This window comes from Thermobia domestica, chromosome 17 (genome assembly GCF_964235325.1).
Source record: "Thermobia domestica chromosome 17, izTheDome1.hap1.1, whole genome shotgun sequence".
In the NCBI taxonomy this organism is placed as follows: domain Eukaryota; kingdom Metazoa; phylum Arthropoda; class Insecta; order Zygentoma; family Lepismatidae; genus Thermobia; species Thermobia domestica.
Genome location: NC_137470.1, coordinates 137498486 through 137520312, shown reverse-complemented (window position 1 = coordinate 137520312; position 21827 = coordinate 137498486). Strand labels below are relative to the sequence as shown.

Here is a 21827-nt window from a genome sequence, read left to right as displayed (position 1 = left end):
TGGTTTATTCTCATTGTATGTATCATAATAATAAAATTATTTTCTGTTTCTTCAAATAAGAACAATAAAATGTTATTTTGTTTGTATTAACCATTATTTTATTGCGATTGTAACAATTACACTAGTCGAATTTTTTTTTCTCTAGCACAGGAAAGAAAATACCTGATACAACTTTTCACGTAGAATTCGAATCTACAATCAGTTTTTCTCCATCACCCTCAGTTTCCCGTGACAGAGGAATTTTCGGAAAATTTCCCCTCAAATTTCCCTTTTTAAAACCATTTTCATACCTGTAGCTCGGGTACCCTTAGGTATATAAACACACAAATCGTATTGTATGTTATCTTGATTAATACTTAGTAAGCCCTCTAAGTTTCATAAGAATCTAATTATTCTTTCTAGGGAAATATACATATTTATATCAAAAATATGCTATGTGTACTGTTCATTTTACCATATTCATTAGTGCAGATAAAATCACATATAACTTCCACGAAAATTACAATATAAGCACGGTTTATACCTCATTGGACTTCCAATAAAACATATTTTCAAAGATGTATACACTATGTTACAATTTTTTGTATGAGGGAATTTCTAGAGGGGTTTTGTTGGAAATTCCCACAAAAAATAGTTTATAAGATTTGTTTCTCTTAACTTGCTATTTGTATAAAGTGATACAGAAACAGGAACTGCACTAAAACATGATTTTATGTCTACTTAATAAATAATACAAAAGAAGTGAGTGGTATCTTCTTAATAAATGAACACTTACTTACCTTAACTAAAATGTTTTAGTTGTCTACTTTCTTCTGTGTTTGGCTTCTGGAACATCTCTTTTGAGTGTCCAACAGTAATCAGCTAGCACTTGTGAACTCCACTGTCTCTGGTATTTCTTCTCCATGGAGGAAATGTCTTGATGAAAACGTTCCCCATGCTCATCACTAGGAGAGCTCATCCGTGGCTAAGCGGTTAGCGTACTCGCCTTTGGCGCGAGAGACCCGGGTTCGATTCCCGGCGGGAGCTCATGTGGTTCGGATTCCATGTTAATCAGTAGGTCCACGTCTCATATAGCCTCGCTGCCGAACGGGACGATAAACTCAAAATCAACTCAACTCAGCTCATCACTAGGGATGCACGCGAGACGCGAGAAGTCTCGTCTCGTCTCGCGTGTCGTCTCGCATTTGCGAGACCAGACACGAGACGACACTGAAAATTATATGCGAGACGCGAGACGAGACTAAACCATGCGAAACGAGACGCTAGACGAGACTCGGTTAAGTCTCGCACGAGAAGTCTCGCGAGACTTCTCGCAGTCTCATAACATTTATGAATTATATTTAATTGTATATTTAGTGATTTTACATTTATTGAGTTTTCTAAGTTGAGCGTTAATGCTTCTAGGAACAAAAAAGTGATTGGGGCAAAAAACATTTTATAAGATTTTTTATTATTCAAGGTTGACTTTCAGAATTAAAGCCTTCTTTAGTTTCTAAACATCATTAAGAAAGAAAAATTCTGTGAGTTGGAAGTTTATTACAGCATCGATTTAGGACTTTATTTTGCAACACAAACACATACATGAACTTCTGTTTTTGGTCTGAAAAGTGAATAAGACTCCCTATTGTTTCGAAATCTGATATTTCTGTTGTTTCTGTCTTTTTCACATTACTACTAGTGATTAATGTTGGGGTATGGCGGGGAAATTCCCTCTCGTCAAAGTTTATCCCCGACCCGGCTCGCAGAAATAAGATGATATTTTACATGAAATAAGTATTTTCTTTCCATATATTTATAAAAAAATATCCCCCTCTAGTTCGTAAGTTTAATCCAAACACTGGTTTGGTAGAATGGCCCTATAGATTTGGTAGGAGATGGTAGGAATGAGCCTATATCTGTCAGTAAATTTATTTTGGCAACACTCTATAAGTTGAAAGCGAAAGTTGATAAAATGCGAATTCTGGCAATGCTGCAGTTAGTTCAACTGCATGATCTGGAAATTGATCCAGAAAGCTTTTTTCGTAAAAGTATAGTTTGCTGGATATTTGGATTCTCGCAATTGTTAACATATTGCGTTATCCACAACTCCGTTGACACAAGTAATGTTATTCCTTGGTGGTTAGTGTAAAGGGAGATAGGCGACAATAGATAGCAGCACTGTTCTTCTACACAAGTAACGTATTTTTATATTTTCTCTGCTGATTCCACAAATTTAATGTTAGAGAGTTTCAACTTTCTGAAAAGAAAGTTCAAACCTATTCTAAGGGAACAATCCGTATCAATTTGGGATATTTTGACGTTAGAACATTCCTCGGACTAGAAGCAGGCAAAGACAAGGTTGAAATCCAGTTAAATAAAGACGAAGCAATTTACATATAGATATAGTAAAAGGATCCGTGTTTGGTTCAATGAGTTCAGAAAAACATATATAGAAACATATACGGATATATTCTTTATATCTTAATTACATTGGCGACTTTTTTTCGGGGCAAAAATGTGCCGCATGGCATACTGGAAAATATTGCTGGAGACCTCTAACCTGGAAAACAATGTTGGGTCCAGTAACAATTTATGTTGATTTTGCTGTAAATTATGCTGTTAATTTGACGAAAATTAGTGGTCCAGCAATACAACATTTTTTTTTTAATTTGGAGCGAAGTGGACACAAGTTCGGATACCATGTTGAACTCTAGGTTCCGTCTCCTTAGGATCTTATGAACATTCATCCCATGGAAAGCAATGGCAAACCACCATGGATTCACCTTGCCAAGGGACTTTTAGGTCAAATACCTGCTTTCGAACAGAATATCACATCATCATTCATTAACAGCCATAGAATAACACATTGCAAAATTTTGACCCAGAATATATGTGAGACTGCGAGACCATGCGAGAAAGTCTCGCGCGAGACGCGAGATGAGACTCAAAATTTTATGCGAGACTCGAGACGAGACTTCACATTTGCGAGACGAGACGAGACGCGAATCGACACCAACATTTGAGGCTGCGAGACGAGACGCGAGTCGAGACCAACATTTGATGCTGCGAGACGAGACGAGACGAGACTTTTGCATTTCTCGTCTCGTATCGTCTCGCGTGCATCCCTACTCATCACTAACAGCACCAAGGTTTTCAGGAAAGAAATCCAGGTGGGAGTCTAGAAAGTGAACTTTATGGCACATGTTGGAACCCATTTCTTTGAATGATTGCAGGAAATCACTCACAATTTCACGGTAATTTGGGGCTTTCTGGTTTCCTAAAAAATTATCTGTTAAACACCAAGTTGCTTTCTCACCCTGAGTTAGAGATCCTCAAATTTTTTATCACGAATGAAACATATAATTTTGGGGGCCTACAAAAATCCATTCCTTGATTTTAGCGTCACTAACCCGAGGAAATTTTTCCTTGAGGTAACAAAATCCTGCATTGCTTTTGTCTTTTGCCTTAACAATGTTTTTGAAGAGCCCCAACTTTACGTGAAGAGGAGGTAGAATTATCTTATCAGGGCTCACCAGTGAGGAATAAACAACACTCTTCTGTCCAAGAGCTAATACACGCTTTGGCTATTCCTTCTTGATGTAATGTTCCGATTTGTTCGTGCTGTCTCATTCGCAGAGGAAACAACAATATTTCGTATAACCAAGCTGCAAACCCATTAACAAAGATATAACTTTTACATCACAGCAAGCAGTCCACTTGTATTTCTCATACTTAATTCTTTCTAACACTATTTTGATGTTTTCATAGGTTTCCTTCATATTAATTGCATAAGCCAAAGGCACTGAAAGAAATGTGTTGCCATTGTGCAAAAGGACAGCCTTTAAACTAATTTTGGAAGAGTCAATAAACAATCTCCATTCTGTACTTATATGTGCATGTCCGAATGTATCCATCACAGCACAGACATTATTACAATACACTAAATCATTTTCTTGAGAATAGTAGTTTTGAATCTCTGTATGACGGTTTCCAAAATACACACTTTAGTGTCACGATGGAGCAGATTCCAGCCTTTAAGTCTAGAAGCAAGAAATTCTGCCTGTATCTTGGAGAGTTTTAAATCCTGTACGAGGTCATTTAGTTCACTCTGAGTTATCAGATGGGGATCCAATGTAGATGTGCTTCCTACATAAGTAGGATCATCTTCTTCATTTGGAACTTAGTACGTAATCCTCATTTACCGTAAGATGAGCAGGAGGTACTGGTACATTTAATTCTGCACTGTATGGAACTGGCCTAATTGCTGATGGCAAATTAGGCTATTGTACTGTGTGCTTAGATTTACTGGTTATTCCTTTTATCTGTGTAATACAAAAGTAGCAGTCTGAAGAATTATCTTTTGGTTCCCTCCAGATCATCCGTACTGCGAAGTTCATGTTTCGTTCATCATTTGCCCACCCAGTCAGACGTTTCACGCAAGTACAACAAATGTAGTGAGGAGCCCAATCTTATCTTGGCCTCCTACACAGCAACCAAAATATAACTGATAACACTTCCCCACAAGTGGAATAAAATATCGACGTTGCGATTTAAATGTCAGCTCCCCACATACAAAACAGAAATTGTCCGGGTGATTTACACACTTCCTCGGAATCTTGTATCCTGTAAGGTATCACACACACACACACACACGAATCTACACTCCATCAATCATGAAGCAGCACAAACGTAATCCAATTTAGTGCATCACCACACAACACAATCTATTCGACGGTATTCCACAATGCACAAGCACTTCAACTTACACGCGGCCACATCTAAAATACGTCCAGCTTGGACCGTCACTCAACGCTATTAACAGTCATCAGGCTATGTGAGTCATCAATTTTTTTTATGCATTATTGCCAGATCAAAATATTAAAAAGTGACCTATTTTCCACAGAAAGCATGCGTGTATTTGTGCTTGTATTTGAGTATCCATCTATGTGCCGACAATAATACGTCAACATTAGGTTTTTGTGTTTGGTAAAAGTCTTGCATAGTATATTCTTTATTACCTATAAATAGACACAATAGAAATGTTTGTATATAAGGCTGTACATTTCTCGTGTATCTCATAATGTCTGATGAAGCCAAGGTGAAACACGTATGCAGTTTCTTTATGTGAATGTATTGTTTTGCTCAGCAAATAGTCTGTTTGTGTTTAAACAATAGTTTATATTTCTAGACAGAATAATGCGATTCACATGAAATTAACGTTATTTATTAAATAAATATAAAACTATGTTTTAGTGCAGTTCCTGTTTCTGTATCACTATATACAAATAGCAAGTTGATACAAACAAATCTTATAAACTACTTCTTGAGGGAATTTCCAACAAAATCCCTCTAGAAATTCTCTCATACAAAAATGACGACATGGTGTACACATCATTGAAAATATGTTTTATTGGAAGTCCAATGAGGTATAAACCGTGCTTATATTGTAATTTTCGTGGAAGTTATATGTGATTTTATCTGCACTAATGAATATGGTAAAATGAACAGTACACATAGCATATTTTTTATATAAATATGTTTATTTCTCTACAAAGAATAATTAGATTCTTATGAAACTTAGAGGGCTTATTAAGTATAAATCATGATAACATACAATACAATTTGTGTGTTTATACACGTAGGGGTACCCGATCTACAGGTACAAAAATTGAAAAAAAGGGTTATTTGAGGGGAAATTTCTCGAAAATCCCTCTGTCACGGGGAAACTGAGGGTGATGGAGAAAAACTGATTGCAGATTTGAATTCTACGTGAAAAGTTCTATTAGAATTAGGTATTTTCATTTCTGTGCCAAAATCTTGTTGGTTAGTGTTATTATTTCATTACAAATGCATCAATTGTTAGTTTATTCTTACCGTGTCAAACCATCATTTTGTTTGCTCTCTTTCTATCAAACACTCTTGGTACGCAATAATAAAATACTGGTTTATTCTTAATGTATCAATCATGAAAATATCATTGTGTTCTGTTGTATCAATCAACAGGAGTAAAATTGTGTTCTGTTCGAATCAATGATATTTTTATCTTTCTGTATTAATCATTAATTTATTTTCTCTGTGTCAATCACTATTTTATTCCTTTTGTGTTAATCATTAATTCATTCTTCCTGTGTCAATCATTATTTTATTCTTTCTGTAATATTATTTATTTATTCTTTTTGTGTCAACCAGTATGTTATTCTTTTCGTAGTAATCATTAATTTATTCTTTCTGTATCAATCATTGTTTTATTCTTTTTGTAGTACTTTGGAATCATTGATTCATTCTTCCTATGTCAATCATTGTTTTATTCTTTTCGTATTTATAATTAATTCATTCTTCCTGTGTCAATCATTATTTTTTGTTATTTTTTGTAGTAATCATTAATTTATTTTTGTGTCAAATATTATGTCATTCTTTTTATAGTAATCATTAATTCATTCTTATTGTGTGAATCATTATTTTATTCTTTTTCTAGTACTTTGTAATCATTAGCTTATTCTTTCTGTGTCAATCATTATTTTTCTATTTCTGTATGAATTATTATTTTATTCTTTCTGTAGTACTTTGTAGTCATTAATTTATTCTTCCTGTGTCAATCATTGTTTCATTCTTTCTGTATGAATCATTATTTTATTCTTTTTGTAGTGCTTTGTAATCATTAATTTATCCTATCTGTGTCAATCATTATTTTATTCTTTTTGTGTCAACCATTATGTTATTCTTTTTATGGTAATCATTAATTTATTATTTCTGTATCAGTCATTATTTTATTCTTTATCAATTGGTTTATTCTTTTCCATCAATCGTTATTTTATTGTTATTGTATCAAACCATTAGGTTACTTCATTCTGATTGTAAGAATCATTGTCTCGTCCTTTTGCATGCATCATAACTTTATTATTTCTGTATCAGTCTCTAGTTTATTTTTTATCAATTATTATTTTATTCTTGTTGCATCAAATTTTATTCTTTTGTGATTGTATCAAAACATTATTTCATTCCGATTGTATTGAATTATTTTATTTTCATTATAATATTCAAATATTTGTTATTTTATGAATTTGTTATCTTAAGCGTATTGTTAATGCGATGCCTAATGCAAGGATGCCACGGCAATACGTTGCAAATAATTCGTTGTAATTTCCCTAAAGAATGTTACCGAGTATAAAAGTTGTTACTAAGTCACAAAGTTTTGTTTTACTGCTCCCATATGGTGCGCGTATTTTTTAAACTGTTAAAAGATTAATCTGATTTTAAGTTCAAGACTGTGTACGCTATGCATTTAATGCTAATTTGGTTTGTTCTGCACAAATTTTCTTGCACAATTTTTCTTACACTTCGTACTCATGTTCTTCTCTGTTTTCGATGAAAATCCCTTCGTTCATGCTTCGTTGAGTGTTGAGAGTTTTTCAGTTACTGACGCATTATTACCGCTTCATGAGACTCTCCTTCGTTTTAACAGAATTAGACGAAAAACATATATATATTTTTTTTTCGGAAACTATGAAGAGATGGAGAAGAAGATAACTAGGGTCACAAAGTAAATTCATCCTTATCCTTTGATTTTAAAGATTAAAGAAATTTGTGAAAAAGCGTATGTATAAAAGGGATAGCTAAATATCGACCCGCCAATAGAAAATGAGAAACGCATGATTTGTTTTCTTTTTTAAACTCTATGTGTAACACACAGAGAAAAAAAAATCGTGTGTGGCGTACGTAAAATCATATGTCGCATGCGTAAACAATCTAGTTCTTTGACTTAACGTACGACTAGTTTGACTTAACGATGTAACATCCGACAGTAAGTATAACTGAAAATTATGTTTTATAATACTTTCCGTATAAGTGTTCCATCTATACGTATTTTCCGTATGAAAAAAATAACTGTATATAGCCGGTAAGAATCTCACATACAGATGGACGTATAAAACATATAAGTGACATATGTAACATACGTATACGTATGTAATATACAGAAGACTGATGGATTTTATACGTCCTGCACCGGCATGATGTAACATCTAAGCAGGAAAAAAGGCAGTACGTACGTAGTATATTGACAACATATGATCCGCACAGATTTTTGTAGTAAACTTATTGATTCCGTATATTTGTACAATATATTGTTGGAATGAAATGAAATGGGGGCGCGGTGGCTCAGTGGTAGAAAGTTCACCTCCGGTGCTTGCGGTCCCTGATTCTATCCCAGCTCGCGCCGAGTGGACTTTGTGATGGACAAACACCGTGCTTGTGGGTCTTCTCGGGGCTCTCCCGTTTCTTCCTGCTTTCTTCATTCCACCATTACACTCATCTCTCATTATCGCCGTCTCCCTTAGCCTAACCGGCATAGCAGTGGGACGTAAAACTTAAAGCTTTCATTTCATTTTAATGAAATGAAATCTGAGTTTTACGTCGAACTTTTATGCCGGTGAGGCTAAAGGAGACGGTGATGATGATAAATGAATGAAGGGGTGAAATGAAGAAAGTAGGAGGAAACAGGAGAGCCCCGACGAAACCCACGAACACGGTGTTTTCCACCACAAAGTTCACTTGGTGAGAGCAGAGTTTGAACCCGCGACCCCATACACCAGAGATGAACGCTCTACCACTGAGCCACTGCGGCCTCTACAATATATTGTTGTCCGGATAACGGATTTTTCTTAGTGCAGGAAGAGTATACCTGTCCGTCACAATAGTAACTTGAGTTTCACTATACGTTTTCTTAAATGGTTACCAAGACCATTTTGCCATTGGTACCGGGTCAATTTCATAGAGTTAGTTACAAATGTTCTTAACTCAGGTCTTGTTTGGCCTAGAAACGTGCATCTAGAAGCTGAATATTTAGAAATTAAATGGCATGTGACTTACATACATTATGTTCATTGTCGCGTTAGAGAGCATGAAAACAGGAAAATTATTCCCAAATATTGTTCTTATATTGTCCTACTCCCCAGTACATTACGTACTACCGTATACAATTCATCCTAAACTAGTACTGACACGAACAGTATCAGAAAGCGAAGGATATTTTTATATGTTCAATAAGCTGTTGGATTCATTATTATTTTTTTTCATAATCATTGCATTTTGTTCTATTAGTCGCATGCCATGGTACACGTTTCTTACGAGATGTAGTCATTTCCTTCCTTGGATGAGCTGTAAAAAGAAATGTTTGCATACTTATCACCAAGGAATGCTGTCACCTAAAAAGTAGTTCCTTTGCAAAGCGATGTATTTTGCTAAGCGACAATATCACTACTTGAAACGTTTCTGTAGTTTGTTGCCTGGAACGTGACTAAATATATTTATCGCTGCACACTAGCGTCTATTGTCACCTTGAAAGTAGTTCCCCTGTGAATCGGCACAATTTGTTAGGTAACAGTATCACTACCGTAAACATTTCTGTAACAGGTTGTCTGAAACATGCCTATCATATTTATTTTGCTGCACATTATCGGCTGTTGACACCTTGAAAGTAGTTCTCTCGTGTAACGAAGCACTTTACTGGACGACTGTGTCTCTAACGGAAACATACGTCGATCTCGTTGTTCGGAACGTGTCCTGAACGTCACCAACATGTGTCCTAATTTTCTTCTAGATTTCCAAACTATGCTGTGCACAAAAATGGAAAGTCTTATAGCAATGCTACGTCTGTCAGTCGATAGATATCAGAGCTAAAGGGCTAAGAAATAGAGAAAAGTGGTTTCTTCATGTGGATTCACCGTTCTAAGAACATTTTTCACCTATGCTCTTATTCCTTTATTCCAAATGAACATGTTTGAAATCTAGTATTTGCAATTATAACAAAATCGCAAAAGATTAACAAGACAAACATACAACGTGAAATTATTTTTTGATATGGCTTCAGAACCTCAAGAACAGACCTCTCCTACTGAAACTAATAATAATCGAAATCCACTGTAAACTTCGGTTTTATGTTGATCTTCAAAATCCAAAACGTTAAACATGGCATGATTTTTTTTTTTGTATTAAACGTGAACACTATCTCACTCAAAATTTTGGGCCATAGTAGCTCTGTGTTAGAACGTTCGCTTTTCTTGTGAGAACTCTCTGATACAGTTCTGAAATTCTAAAATAATTATGTCTTTCCCAACAATATCACAAAAAAAAAAAATTAAGTATCTAGAACTTACAGTTTTGAAGCAGCATTTACTTCGAAGTAAGAAATCTTTATGTATCTTTATGTTTATGTAGACGATTCGCAGCTGGTAAATTCGAAAATATGAAAACGAAAATTAGAAATGTCTTTTGAAGACAATCATGTCTCGTAATGGATAATTAAAAAGAAAGGAAGAATAAACCAGTTAATTAATACTGTATCAATGATCGGCCTGTATGACACGGAAGCTAAATTATAAAGCCGCTTCTAAATTTGTCACTGTCTTCGGCTAATTTTATTTTCAGAATTTCAAAGAAAGTTTGATCTCAAAGTAGGATGCAGGATTTCCTACCCTGATACTAGAGTTTTCATTTGTCCTAATGATTAAGTTAGGAATTATATATAAATGTTCACAAAAATAGATTAACCTTTTCAGACTTGAATTTTTTAACAAGTGCTATTACAAAAATGTGTTATTGACTTCATTTATCTATTTTGATGAGCCTTTGTCATGTCTTATGGTTGAATACAGAAGTTCATTCTCCTTCATTAGACATGGATACATTGATGTTCCTCTGTTAAATTTTGGGAGGACCAACCATTAAATTTGAGAATTGTAGAAGAAAATGATAAATATTCTCTAGAACTGGAATATATAGCTGTTAATTCGGTTGGTTTACCTTGTGTCCTTCTATGATGAAAAATGACAACGCTATGACATGTTGTAACATGTATTTTGGCTGAAATTTTTAATTTTGAGGGGAATTTGAATTAACATGAAGCAGGATTTTGAATGTAGTGCCCCAAATTTTATTAAAATGAGGTTTGATTGCAAGATATGATAATATAGATAAGTACATTGTTTTTTGTCTTGAATAGGGCATGAGTACTATGAGATACTCTTCTCATATTTTGGAAGCTGTGCATGTGTTTCACTCTTAAATTTACTAATTCTCAAAAAATTCGTAATTGTTCTCTAGCACTCGAATTTATACTTTAAAAAAACTGAATTCATTACATGTATTAATAACTGACAAAGTTAATTATTTTCTCGTTCCGATCTCTCAAATTGTGCTCGTCACTAAGTATCATATGTATAAAATCGAGACGTCTAACATGAACTAACACAATGCTCACATGATAAATACACACTTAAAGTATTTAATTCTAGTTCTGAATCTTGTTGGAAAGATATATTTAGGTAGACCAGGAATGAAGTCGAGGGAAATACACAAAGATTTGTTGTTAGAAAGATTGGTCTCACTTAGTCCATAAAACATAAGCATGCGACGTTTAACCTGAATTTAAAGAAGAGGTACTATGAATGTAGAAAAAAATGTACAGGGTGTTTCAAAACAACGCCGACAACGTTTGGGAGGTTATTCCTGACACCAAGATAAGACAAAAAGTATAGATCAACCTAGGTCCTTAAATGCTTCCTCTCGGAGTTACAAGCTACTCAAAACATGAAAAAATAAATTTTAAAGGTCCATAGCTGCGAAACTATGGGACCTACTGTAGTCGGGTCAAGACTTCACTTAGGAACTAGTATTCGTTCTATTCAAATATCCGAGTTTCAGAATCCTGCGATAATTCTGCAACAATTTTTATAGAGGTATTTGGTGAGTACTTCAAATTATATGACAGTAGCCAAACTCCCTCTATAAAAATTGTTACGGAAGTACCTTAGGATTCTTAGGATGAAATATGTATTTTTGGAAAGCGCACATATTAATTTCTAAATGAAGTCTTGATCCGACTACGGTAGGTCCCTTAGTTTTGCAGCTATGGACCTTTAAAGTTCATATTTACAAGTTTTCGGCAGCCTATAACTCCGAAATGAAGCATTGGTGCACCCAGATTGGTCTATACTTTTTGTCTTATCTCGGTGTTAGGAATCAAACGTTGCCGGTGTTGTTTTGAAACACTCTGTAAATCTCATATATTTATTTAGATTGTACTAAGGAATGCCCACGCTGAGGGAATCTGCGAACGTTAAAGTTATCTAAACACGAACATGAATTGCTAATTACTCTCTCCAGAGTTAAATATCCATCAGCCGTTTCGAGAGGCGGTAACTTTAAATCCCCAAAAGAGCAAGTTTCACATAATGTCATAAAATTGAACATAATTTTATGCAATAATAAGGAAAACCAACAGTTGGCAGCACATTGCGGTCTACTCTTGAGCAGCATGCGTTTTCGTTCATGTCGGAAAACAATGGATGGCAAAATATGCATTATTTCGTCACAACTATACAGGACGTATACGTGTACGTCGAATCGTCTCTTAGAAGCATTATGGGGTCCGTACACGTGTACTTCCTACCGGCTTGAGCAGATAACACGTTATCACACACGAAATCCACTAGTTCGTGCGATCTCACGAATTATGTGAAACGAAAAGAATCGTGGAAAAACTAAATTGTTTTGAACTGTAGTATTTCTCCCTTCCCGATAAAGAAATGAGTGAATAATTACATAGTAATATGATTCTTGTACCCATCCGCCTAACTTCGTGATTTCCTCCCTTACTCAATCTACGGATTGAATACATTTAAGCTATTTATTTCTGATAGACTAATTTGTGTTGGCGTTTCCGTTTGCTTTTTTCCTTGGGTAGACAGTAGTATTTGGGAGATATAAATTCATTTCGTATTTAAATGAAAACTTATTGTTAAATTTCTTTTCAGGTCACCGAGGCCTTATCATTCCTTCATTATTCTGGTCATGTGCTTCATAGGAATGTTTGTCCCAGTAGTATTCTAGTGACGAAAAAGGGAACGTGGAAGCTTGGTGGACTAGAATTTACAGGTAAGTAACTTTTTAATGTTTCGTTTATTTTACTGTGTCAATTTACTGCTTCTTCCTGTACATAGCAGACAAAATTTCGTCTGGGGTTTAAATCAGGATGATAAAAACAAGTATTTGGAAAATATACATAATATTCCTTTTCAGCTGGTTGATATTATCTACTGATAAAGATGTGTGAATATTCAATATACGAGGGCAAGACGGAAGAAAACGCCGTTTGGTTATCTGTGACATATACTCGCAAATATAAAACTATTATTATACACATTAGAAAAGTACAACATTACATTACTTTTCAACATATTCACCATCCAAATTGAGACAATTGTCATAACGTTTTACAAGGTTTGAAATTCCTTCGACAAAAAAAAAAAAAAAAAAAATGTCCCGTCTGGGAATAAAACCACCAGCTAACAGCATTGTGAAGCACATTGTCATTGTAGAAGTGGTGCGAGGCAAGCCACTGTTTCAGTTGCCTGTAGAGGTGGTAGTTGCTCGGCACTAAATCTGAGCTATAGGGAGGATGATCAGAAACATTCCAGTGGAACTGCTTCAAACATTTTTGAGTACGTACTCAAAACATTCGACATCATTCACGTACGACACCATCACTCATCACGTTTGGTCCGTAAACACCACACAGTTCGCAACGAGTTGCATGTGCCTAATGTTTTCTCGCACTAAGATATCATATTAACGCACACACTTCATATTTGGCGGTTTTTTCTATTTGAGCGTTTATTTTCAATTGTTAGAGCGGACGAGTAAACTGCAATACAACCTTTTCCTATCACTGCTCAGTCTCTGCTAAACTACTGCACACAGCGCCACAGGACTGACGTCGTTCCCCCGGGCCATTTCTCGCACATGCGCTAATGGAGGTTTTCTCCGAATTGCCAAGTAGCAAAGGAAATGTGATTTCTTTGCATAATATTCATTAAAATGATGGAGTTTCATGGTTGAAAAATCACCCTTTTATTATCTTATGCAATCGTAATTTCCACCATTAGACGTGCAGTTGTCTACCTTGAGATAAGCTACCAAGAATTCGTTTACAGATACTGCTGGGTCACATTTACAAAATAACAGCTGAATATGTGCCATGCGTTTGTGTTCGAGGTTTAATTATGGATATACGTGACATATTTGTAACGCAGTAAACATCTGTTTTGTTTACACTTCATTCAAATATTGCAATTATCTTGTAACTGCAAGATATATTCTATATATATCGATACTCGTATAGGCAGTGGGTCATCCATAAATAACAAGGAAGATAACGGTGCTGAATTCTATCCCTATGGAACTCTTGAGTTCACGTCATACTTTAAAGTTTCCACATGCCTATAAACTATATATAGTTTTATATTACTCTAATACAAGACAACAAAATTTAATACTTAAATAGACATGTCAAAGCTAGATTTTTTTTTTGTAAGATGATGTTCATTTTTTCGAGAAAGTCTTACCAAAATCTACTGAATGGATGAAAAATTAGTAGGCATTTTAATAGTCTTTAAAAATTATAGTATTACTGATTTAATGATGAAAAGAGTGACAATATATTTATAAACAAACATTTTACGAGGGATGTTTCGAAAGTAAGTTTTGTCATTCTTTTCACACGGAAAGTTTATTACCAAACACAAATACTCCATGGAATCATAAACTATGCACCTTACACTAGTTTTTGACGCATATGCCACCGACATTGAAACATTTGTCGTAGCGTGCAATTAGTTTGAAAAAAAAATACTCTGGTAAAACACGGTGCCCTGCGATTCAAGGAATTGTCTCACAGCCCGCTCCACCTGAAAAGCCGCCATATTGGACTTAATGCAAGAAGAATATACAGAAAAGGGGTTGTGTGACATATGGCTCTTGACGCACACCGTCTATTGAAATCAATAGTGGTTAATACAGTTCGAGACCTCTGTAACACGTTCTCTCTGAGTTGAGACCACTCTGAGACCGTCCCCTCTATGGCAATGTATCAATACTGTTGTAAAGGTGACGTGAATGAGAAACTAGAGATCCTTTAGTATCGTGCATGAACACGTTGCATGCACGAGGGGTAGAAAGATGTAGAATCGAATCCTAGAACATCAAAAAGAATGTTTGAAATATGAAACAGAATGAAAATTAATTTCACTGGATGATTGCTGGCGTAATACCTTGCACAAAAACACCTATCCCATTCAGGGCTTTGATATATTAATGACCCGCTCCAACAAAACGTGCCGGTTGTAAAACTGATGACTCTTCTCAAAACCAGTTACATTTAATTGGTAGTTAAAACACTATTTACATTATGCCTATTCAATGATGCACTCATATCCAACATTTGACCTCAATTCCTCTACTCGTTTCAAAATTAACATGGCATTTCCAGACATTTTCCACGTTTTGTCTTCGCATTTTGACCTCATAAATTTATTTCACACCCTGTATACAGTTTGCCAATATACACCCTTTTTTCTCTCTCTCTTTTGATGCTGAATTCAGTGCTAGCAATCATTTTCAGCAATTGAATTTACCAAATCGGAATGGTCGCTTGTCAGAATGAAAGATGTTACTATGCTCATACCTTATTTACCAGCATAACATCAAAGGTTTTACCAGAACATTGTTAATTGATCAAAAAAGTAAATCCTTTCTATTTCAAGTGTGCCCTCGGAAAATATGTGAAACATACTTCGTCCCCACCACTACCGCCCTCTTACGAAGGAAACCTTCCCTTTGTTTATGGGAAAGAAGTAAATGTCCTCGTCTGTGTTGCCAACTTGTCATTCGGTCGTTTGTTTTTGTCAAGTTAAGATCGTAGGCTACTTAGAATGCCAAAGAAGACAGTGAACAGCGAAGTCCCTGAAATAATTGAATGTTGCAGTACTGTCCGCATCCCACTATTGAAAGATATCGTCCACAGAAACTTGTCCTTCGTCTTTCGGGGGGGAGGGAGTATGGGAAAATGCACATCGACAACAGCACCAGCATTGGCACATTTAAATAGAAAAGCTCTAACAACAAATCGGGAATGAATTTCTCATTTTTACAAGAGTACAGACACATCTCCTATTACAATGTTCCCTTAACTAATTAAAGTAGTGTTTCTGTGCATTATTTGTAACTCTATTTATTACATTTGAATTTAAAATAAATTTTCATATTATAATTTAAGTAGACGAGTTCATTTTAAAACATTTCCCTTCGATGTTAGAACTTCCAAATACAATTTTGTCTATTAAGTTAAGAACGAGAAAATTTAATCGATTTCAAAGTGGGCTAAATGAAAGACCATACATCTTATTTACTCGTTGTTGACATTCACGCGTTCTTTGAAAGAAACTTAACAACTTCGTAAATACATGACGAAAGCGTCTGAGTTGTCATCCTAGGTGATTTTGTTTTTCAATTTTATCGAATACAAGGATTAATGAAGATTCTTCCCTTTTCAACTCTGCTCTTCAAGTGTTGTTATTTATATCATCGTGTAAGCTTCAAAGGTGCCCACAGACAGATTTTTAGAGCCCCGCTTACGCCAATAAGGATATTCGATAGTATATAATTTTTCATTGAAAATGATACAGTCAGCGACAAAAAATTATTTCCGTTTGGTAAAATTTATTTTTTGAATAAGTGGTAAGAATGGAACGTACAAAGATGTTATGGCTGGAACTTACAGAAAAGTACATACTTTTTAGTGTACTGAAAACTGTACTCAAATTGTCCTTTCATTCTGAAGTTATTTACGAAGCTAATTTCACCAAACGGAGAGAACTTTTGTTCCTGGCGGTACAATCAAAGTAGAGAAAACTAATTTTGGAGGAAGGATGTTACATTTGGGATCAGAATGATAAGTTTGGATGGGAAATGCTACCCTAGAGGTTAAGCCCAAGCCTTTGGGGCGATGATCACTCCCTGGTAAGCTATATTTGTCGAACTGGTTGAAGTCTCACATGTATATTCCCATTTAAGATTTTAGGGGGTGGTGTTGGAAGAGTTAGATGATGCCCTCTACACTACTTTTTTTAGCTGCAAACAGAATATTCATATCTTTTTTGTTTAATAGCAAACGTACTGAATATATTTAAAAATACACCCTATATATATATCCTATATCGTAAAGTGTAATTTTGCATATTGATATGGGTGAAAAGTAAGGAAAGAAGAAATTATCTGAAAAATAAGCTTGCAGTGCCATATAAAACTAACATCGTACCCGAGATGACAGTCAATGGTTTTAAGTTTGGAAAGTAAACTCATGTTAGTTCTTCGAATAGGATATTTAGAGCTCGAAGTCAAGTGTTTTCTTAATGGAGAATGACATATAGGCGTAATTTTAGACCGAAAAAAGCTTTGTATTTGTTCTTTCATAGTAGCATTTTCTTACCTGCTAATTCGAGCAGAACTTTCAGGCACTGATAAGTTTGTAGGCAACTCAAACGACACTACTAATATATTGGTTGCATAACTAATCTCTTCCGCCAAAGAACAGAATGCGAGTTTTTAAGGGCAATCAAGATAGCCAGCTCTGAATTGAACATAGGAATAAGACGTACTGTATGTTGTAAAGACACTGTCATATTAGGTGGCGCGAAGCTGACTGACACATTTTAAAGTTGAATATTGCACGATAGCTTGGAGTGTTTTGCGACTGGGAGATAGAAAGTGAATAGGATGTCATTTCATAAGAACACTGCCATGATTACAATGGACCTTTAGCATAATGTTAGGTAACAATGAAATGTCTGAACATTGACAGCACTTTAATGACAGACTTCGTTTGTAATAAGTACGAACACATAAAAAAAAAAAAAAAAAAAAAAAAACATTGTTCGCCGATCCATCGATGTCCATGGTAACTATTATGATATTCCTATAAAATGGCATCCTATTTTCGTCCAATCTCTCACCCGTAACCCACTCCAAGCTATCGCGCCCGTGCAATATTGAACTTTGATATGTGTCAGTCGGTTCCGCACCACCCTATATTTGCGAAATGCAGTACGTGAAAGAAAAGACAGTAGTAAAGTAAGGCAATAATAATGCAGTGCAAAAAAGCAAATATTTCCGTTAGTTTCCTTTTAAAAATCCGGCTTTCAAAAGATTCGTCCACAAAAAGTTGACTTTTACGCATCACTATTCGTAAGAAACGATTTTTTTTTTCCAAAGCAGAAACAACAAATATCATCAATATCATCATTAAATATTTATTTGCCTGCAACATTTAGTTGACTTACTACATGATTTATTTTGATTGGTAACACCAACTATAGTATTCGCGCCGAGTCCTGAAGCTTGACCTAGATCTACCGATTTCACCATCCAATAGAACGCAAGGATTGTGTTCCGGTCGTCAACTCCTACCCATCAAATTTTGTCAGTGTCGTCTCCCGCGCTACACAGATTACACTCCATTTCATTTTGCTGTAAAAAACGAGTAAAGCAGACTCTTTTATTCAGCGTTTCTACCAGGTATACTTCCGTGGGTCATAGTTAGCAGATAGTCTCCCAACCTCTCCCGGATTTGGAGTAAATTAAATTACATGCCACTCTTGTACAGGGTCAGTTCTTTAGCGAATAGTGTTCTATTGCTGCCTTCTCACATCTTTACATAGCCAACCCGGACGAACTTTTCTGGAAGAATGGCTGGTTGTAATTTCAAAATATGTTGTTCACTGTTAACATCTCGGGGAAGGACAGAACATTCTTGTGGTTACAACAAATATTTCCATATGTAAACTCAATATAATTATCAATAAGATACTTGTAAACTACTATGTTCGAATTATTTTGCTTGTCTCCTTGTTTTCGACATAAAAAAATAAATAAAAATTGTTTCCCATTTCTGTCTGAGAGCACTAAGTTTCGCCTCAAAGAGAAGATTTAAAAAAAAGAAAGAAAGAAATCTATGGGTTGGATGGAACAGTCGTTTGCTTGCAGACCACACGTGCATGTTACAGATTTTTTGGATGGAGTGAAAAAATTTCTGCTTATTTGTCCTTACTTGTAAATTAAAATGAGTTAAAATTTGTTGTTTTACGTTCCCAACTATGTCCTTTTACAGTAAAGGAAATGGATGAATAAAGAAAATAAATTATTGAAAGAATAAATGGCGGACTCAGAGAGAGAGAGAACAGGAAAACTCCGATAAAATCCGCGGACGTGATTTTATCCACCATTAACTTGTGTGATCGGGGTTCGAACCAGGAATTCTCGCACCAAAGGTGAGGGCTCTACTAGTGAGCACCCATGTCCCCGTTTTTTCTCTATTGTATGATTTGGGTAGCAATTTTTTTTTTTTTATAATTTTCTTTCTGTGCTTCACAAAATGACTAACGATATTCATGTTTTAGTACGTCTACAACTTCTGTATTATATAAACATCAGATTTCTTGTATGCTCCTTCTTACCGTATAGTTTACTGAGAAGGCGATCAGTAAATTGTGACGTCAAAGAGCATTCAGTTTAAAATGACTAATTTAATATTATAGATGCAGGGCCAGCCTTAGGCAATTTGCCGCCCCCTTCCTACAGAAGCCACGATTTTACGTATGCTACCCCATCAGGAACAAGGAGAGGAAGGAAAAGTGCACTCGCGCTCAGAAAGGCCTATCACTACAAATACAATCTAGTTGTGTCTGTATTTTCTTTAAGTAATAATCTATTATGTTAGTGAAAGATAAAGCAAACACACCAGCAGAGGAAAGATGGAAATCCTTTTTATAGAATTCAATATCGAGCTTTAATCTCAATATATCAGTTTGTAATTCCAGTGCAACTATCTCTTTTATCTTTATTTCTTGATTCTCCTTCTACATCTGTTAAAAAATTGAAAAAAAACTTGATTCCACCTTCAACGATAAGAGACTTGTTCCTGACGAAGATAAGACTAGTTTTCATATCAAAACTGTGATAACTAACTAAATGGAACAGGTGATCGCTACTCTTCGAGAATTGAATTCTTGTATTTGACAGCAATCAAGCAACAATTGAGATTTGTTTGACCATTTGCTTTAGCACAGTCCATGTGACCTTAAACTAATGCGACCAAAATATGATTTATGAATGTAGTATTCAGGTAGAAGGTCAGCTTAGTAAATTTAAATGCCCCCATCATGAAGTATCTTTCCAAAAAGAACTATTTATTTTAAATAGTATAGTTATGACAGATTTTCCCGCCCCTCGAAACTTGCAGCCCCGTGCAAATGCACACGCTGCACATGTGTTAGCGCTCTGTATAGACCTCCTGAATAGCATGAAATTTATTTCTGAACCCTAAAATCTTGCGAGACATTCTATTGTGTTGCGCGACACATCAGTTGAAAAAAGCGTGCACTATGGTAATGATGATGACATAATGGTAATGAACTATATTATCTCTCTATTACAAACGTCTTTTTTTCACAACAAACAAAACTTAATTCTTACTTAAGAGAAACTTTATTTGGTTGCTTTCTATTTTTTCCTGTATTCTCTGAGTTCACAATACAGTAATTATTGCCTCACCAGAGTTGTGTGGTGGAAAGCGATCAATGCTACGTCTTGTAGAGTATAATAGAATACTTCATTGTTGTTGAAACGCGTGAAATAAAGAGTCCTTCGTTAGCGATGGTCGCAATATTAATTCAGTGCAACTAAACAAGGAACATGTCCTTTGTAAACAAATGTAGTGTAGTGACGTAATTTACACTTTAATTGAGAAATTTATTCGACACGATAATTTCTCTTTTCTGCCTTCAGAATACTTCACAAGGTTATTTATTTCATCTAATTAAGCTTGTATTTAGTAGACAAAAGAAGAAAGGCACGGAAACAATGACGCCATTAACTCACAGCTGTGTTGGTCTCATGGGGCTCGTTGACCAAGACCTCTCAGCTGCACAATCAGTCTTCTGATCTTCGAACGCTAACCGAATAACACACGTAACTTCATCAACGATTCGCCGCGAAAAACAGGGTTGGAAACTCTTGCCTGGAATTTTTCATCTTTTTATTTCCTTTTTCTGCTTGAAAATTCACAAAACGCAACGCAATTCACTTTTGATGTATAAAATTGTTCCGTATAGTTGCGAAACATACTCGATTACTCTGAGGGAACAAGGTCGACTGAAAGTATTTGACATCAAGATCCTAAGACGAATATTCGGACACAAAAGGAATGGAAATGGGGAATGGAGGAAACTTTATAACGAAAAGCTGCATAATTTACACGGTTTACCAAACATTGTTAGGGTCATCAAATCTAGGCTCAGGAATAGGAGGCTCAGGAATAGGAGGCTCAGGTAGGCAGGATGGAAGAAAGTAGGAACGCTTTCAAAGTTTTAACTGGAAATCCAATCGGAAAACGCTCCTTCGTGGCTAAGCGGTTAGCGTACGCGCCTTTGGCGTGGGAAACTCGGGTTCGATTCCCGCTGGGAGCTCATGTGGTTCGGATTCCACGTTAATCAGTAGGCTCACGTCTCATATAGCCTCGCTGCTGAACGGGACGTTAAAATCAACTCAACTCAACTCAATTGGAAAACGACAATTAGAAAAACCTAGCCGCAGATGAAAGGAGATTATAAAACGTAGCAGAAATAGGAATACAAAGTAGAAACTGTATCCAGTTGGCTAAGGATAGAAGTCAATGGAGAGCTTTTGTGAACGCGGCAATGAACCTTCGGGTTCCATACGTCATAGAGCTAGTTACTTACATAAAATTGTAGTTCTGCTTTTAATGATTATGCTGTGTAAGTTAATGAAGACAATGCGGATGTGGGAGGCAGTGAGAGGGTTCCGAGAAAATTCACGGAATCATATTGTCTACTTAAACACATATGACACAGGATCGAAATAGTGAACCCTTGCTCTAAAGGTGACCAATCTACCACTGAGTCCCCATTTACCCTCTCTTTTGGAAGATATTTGAACGT

At 35.6% G+C, this 21827-nt stretch overlaps 1 protein-coding gene across 7 annotated transcripts in view; it reads left to right on the top strand.

Annotated features, from left to right (window-relative positions):
* The window catches only part of bma (SCY1-like protein bma), a 751115-nt gene that overhangs the window by 406322 nt on the left and 322966 nt on the right, over positions 1 to 21827 (top strand). For all 7 annotated transcript variants that reach the window (XR_014128907.1, XM_081744332.1, XM_081744329.1 and 4 more), the window contains exon 4: positions 12792 to 12912. Coding sequence is in view for 6 of the 7 variants with exons in the window: in XM_081744332.1 (XP_081600458.1) it covers positions 12792 to 12912 (121 nt within the window). In the remaining variant the exon portion in view is untranslated. The remainder of the gene's footprint in view (positions 1 to 12791; positions 12913 to 21827) is intronic.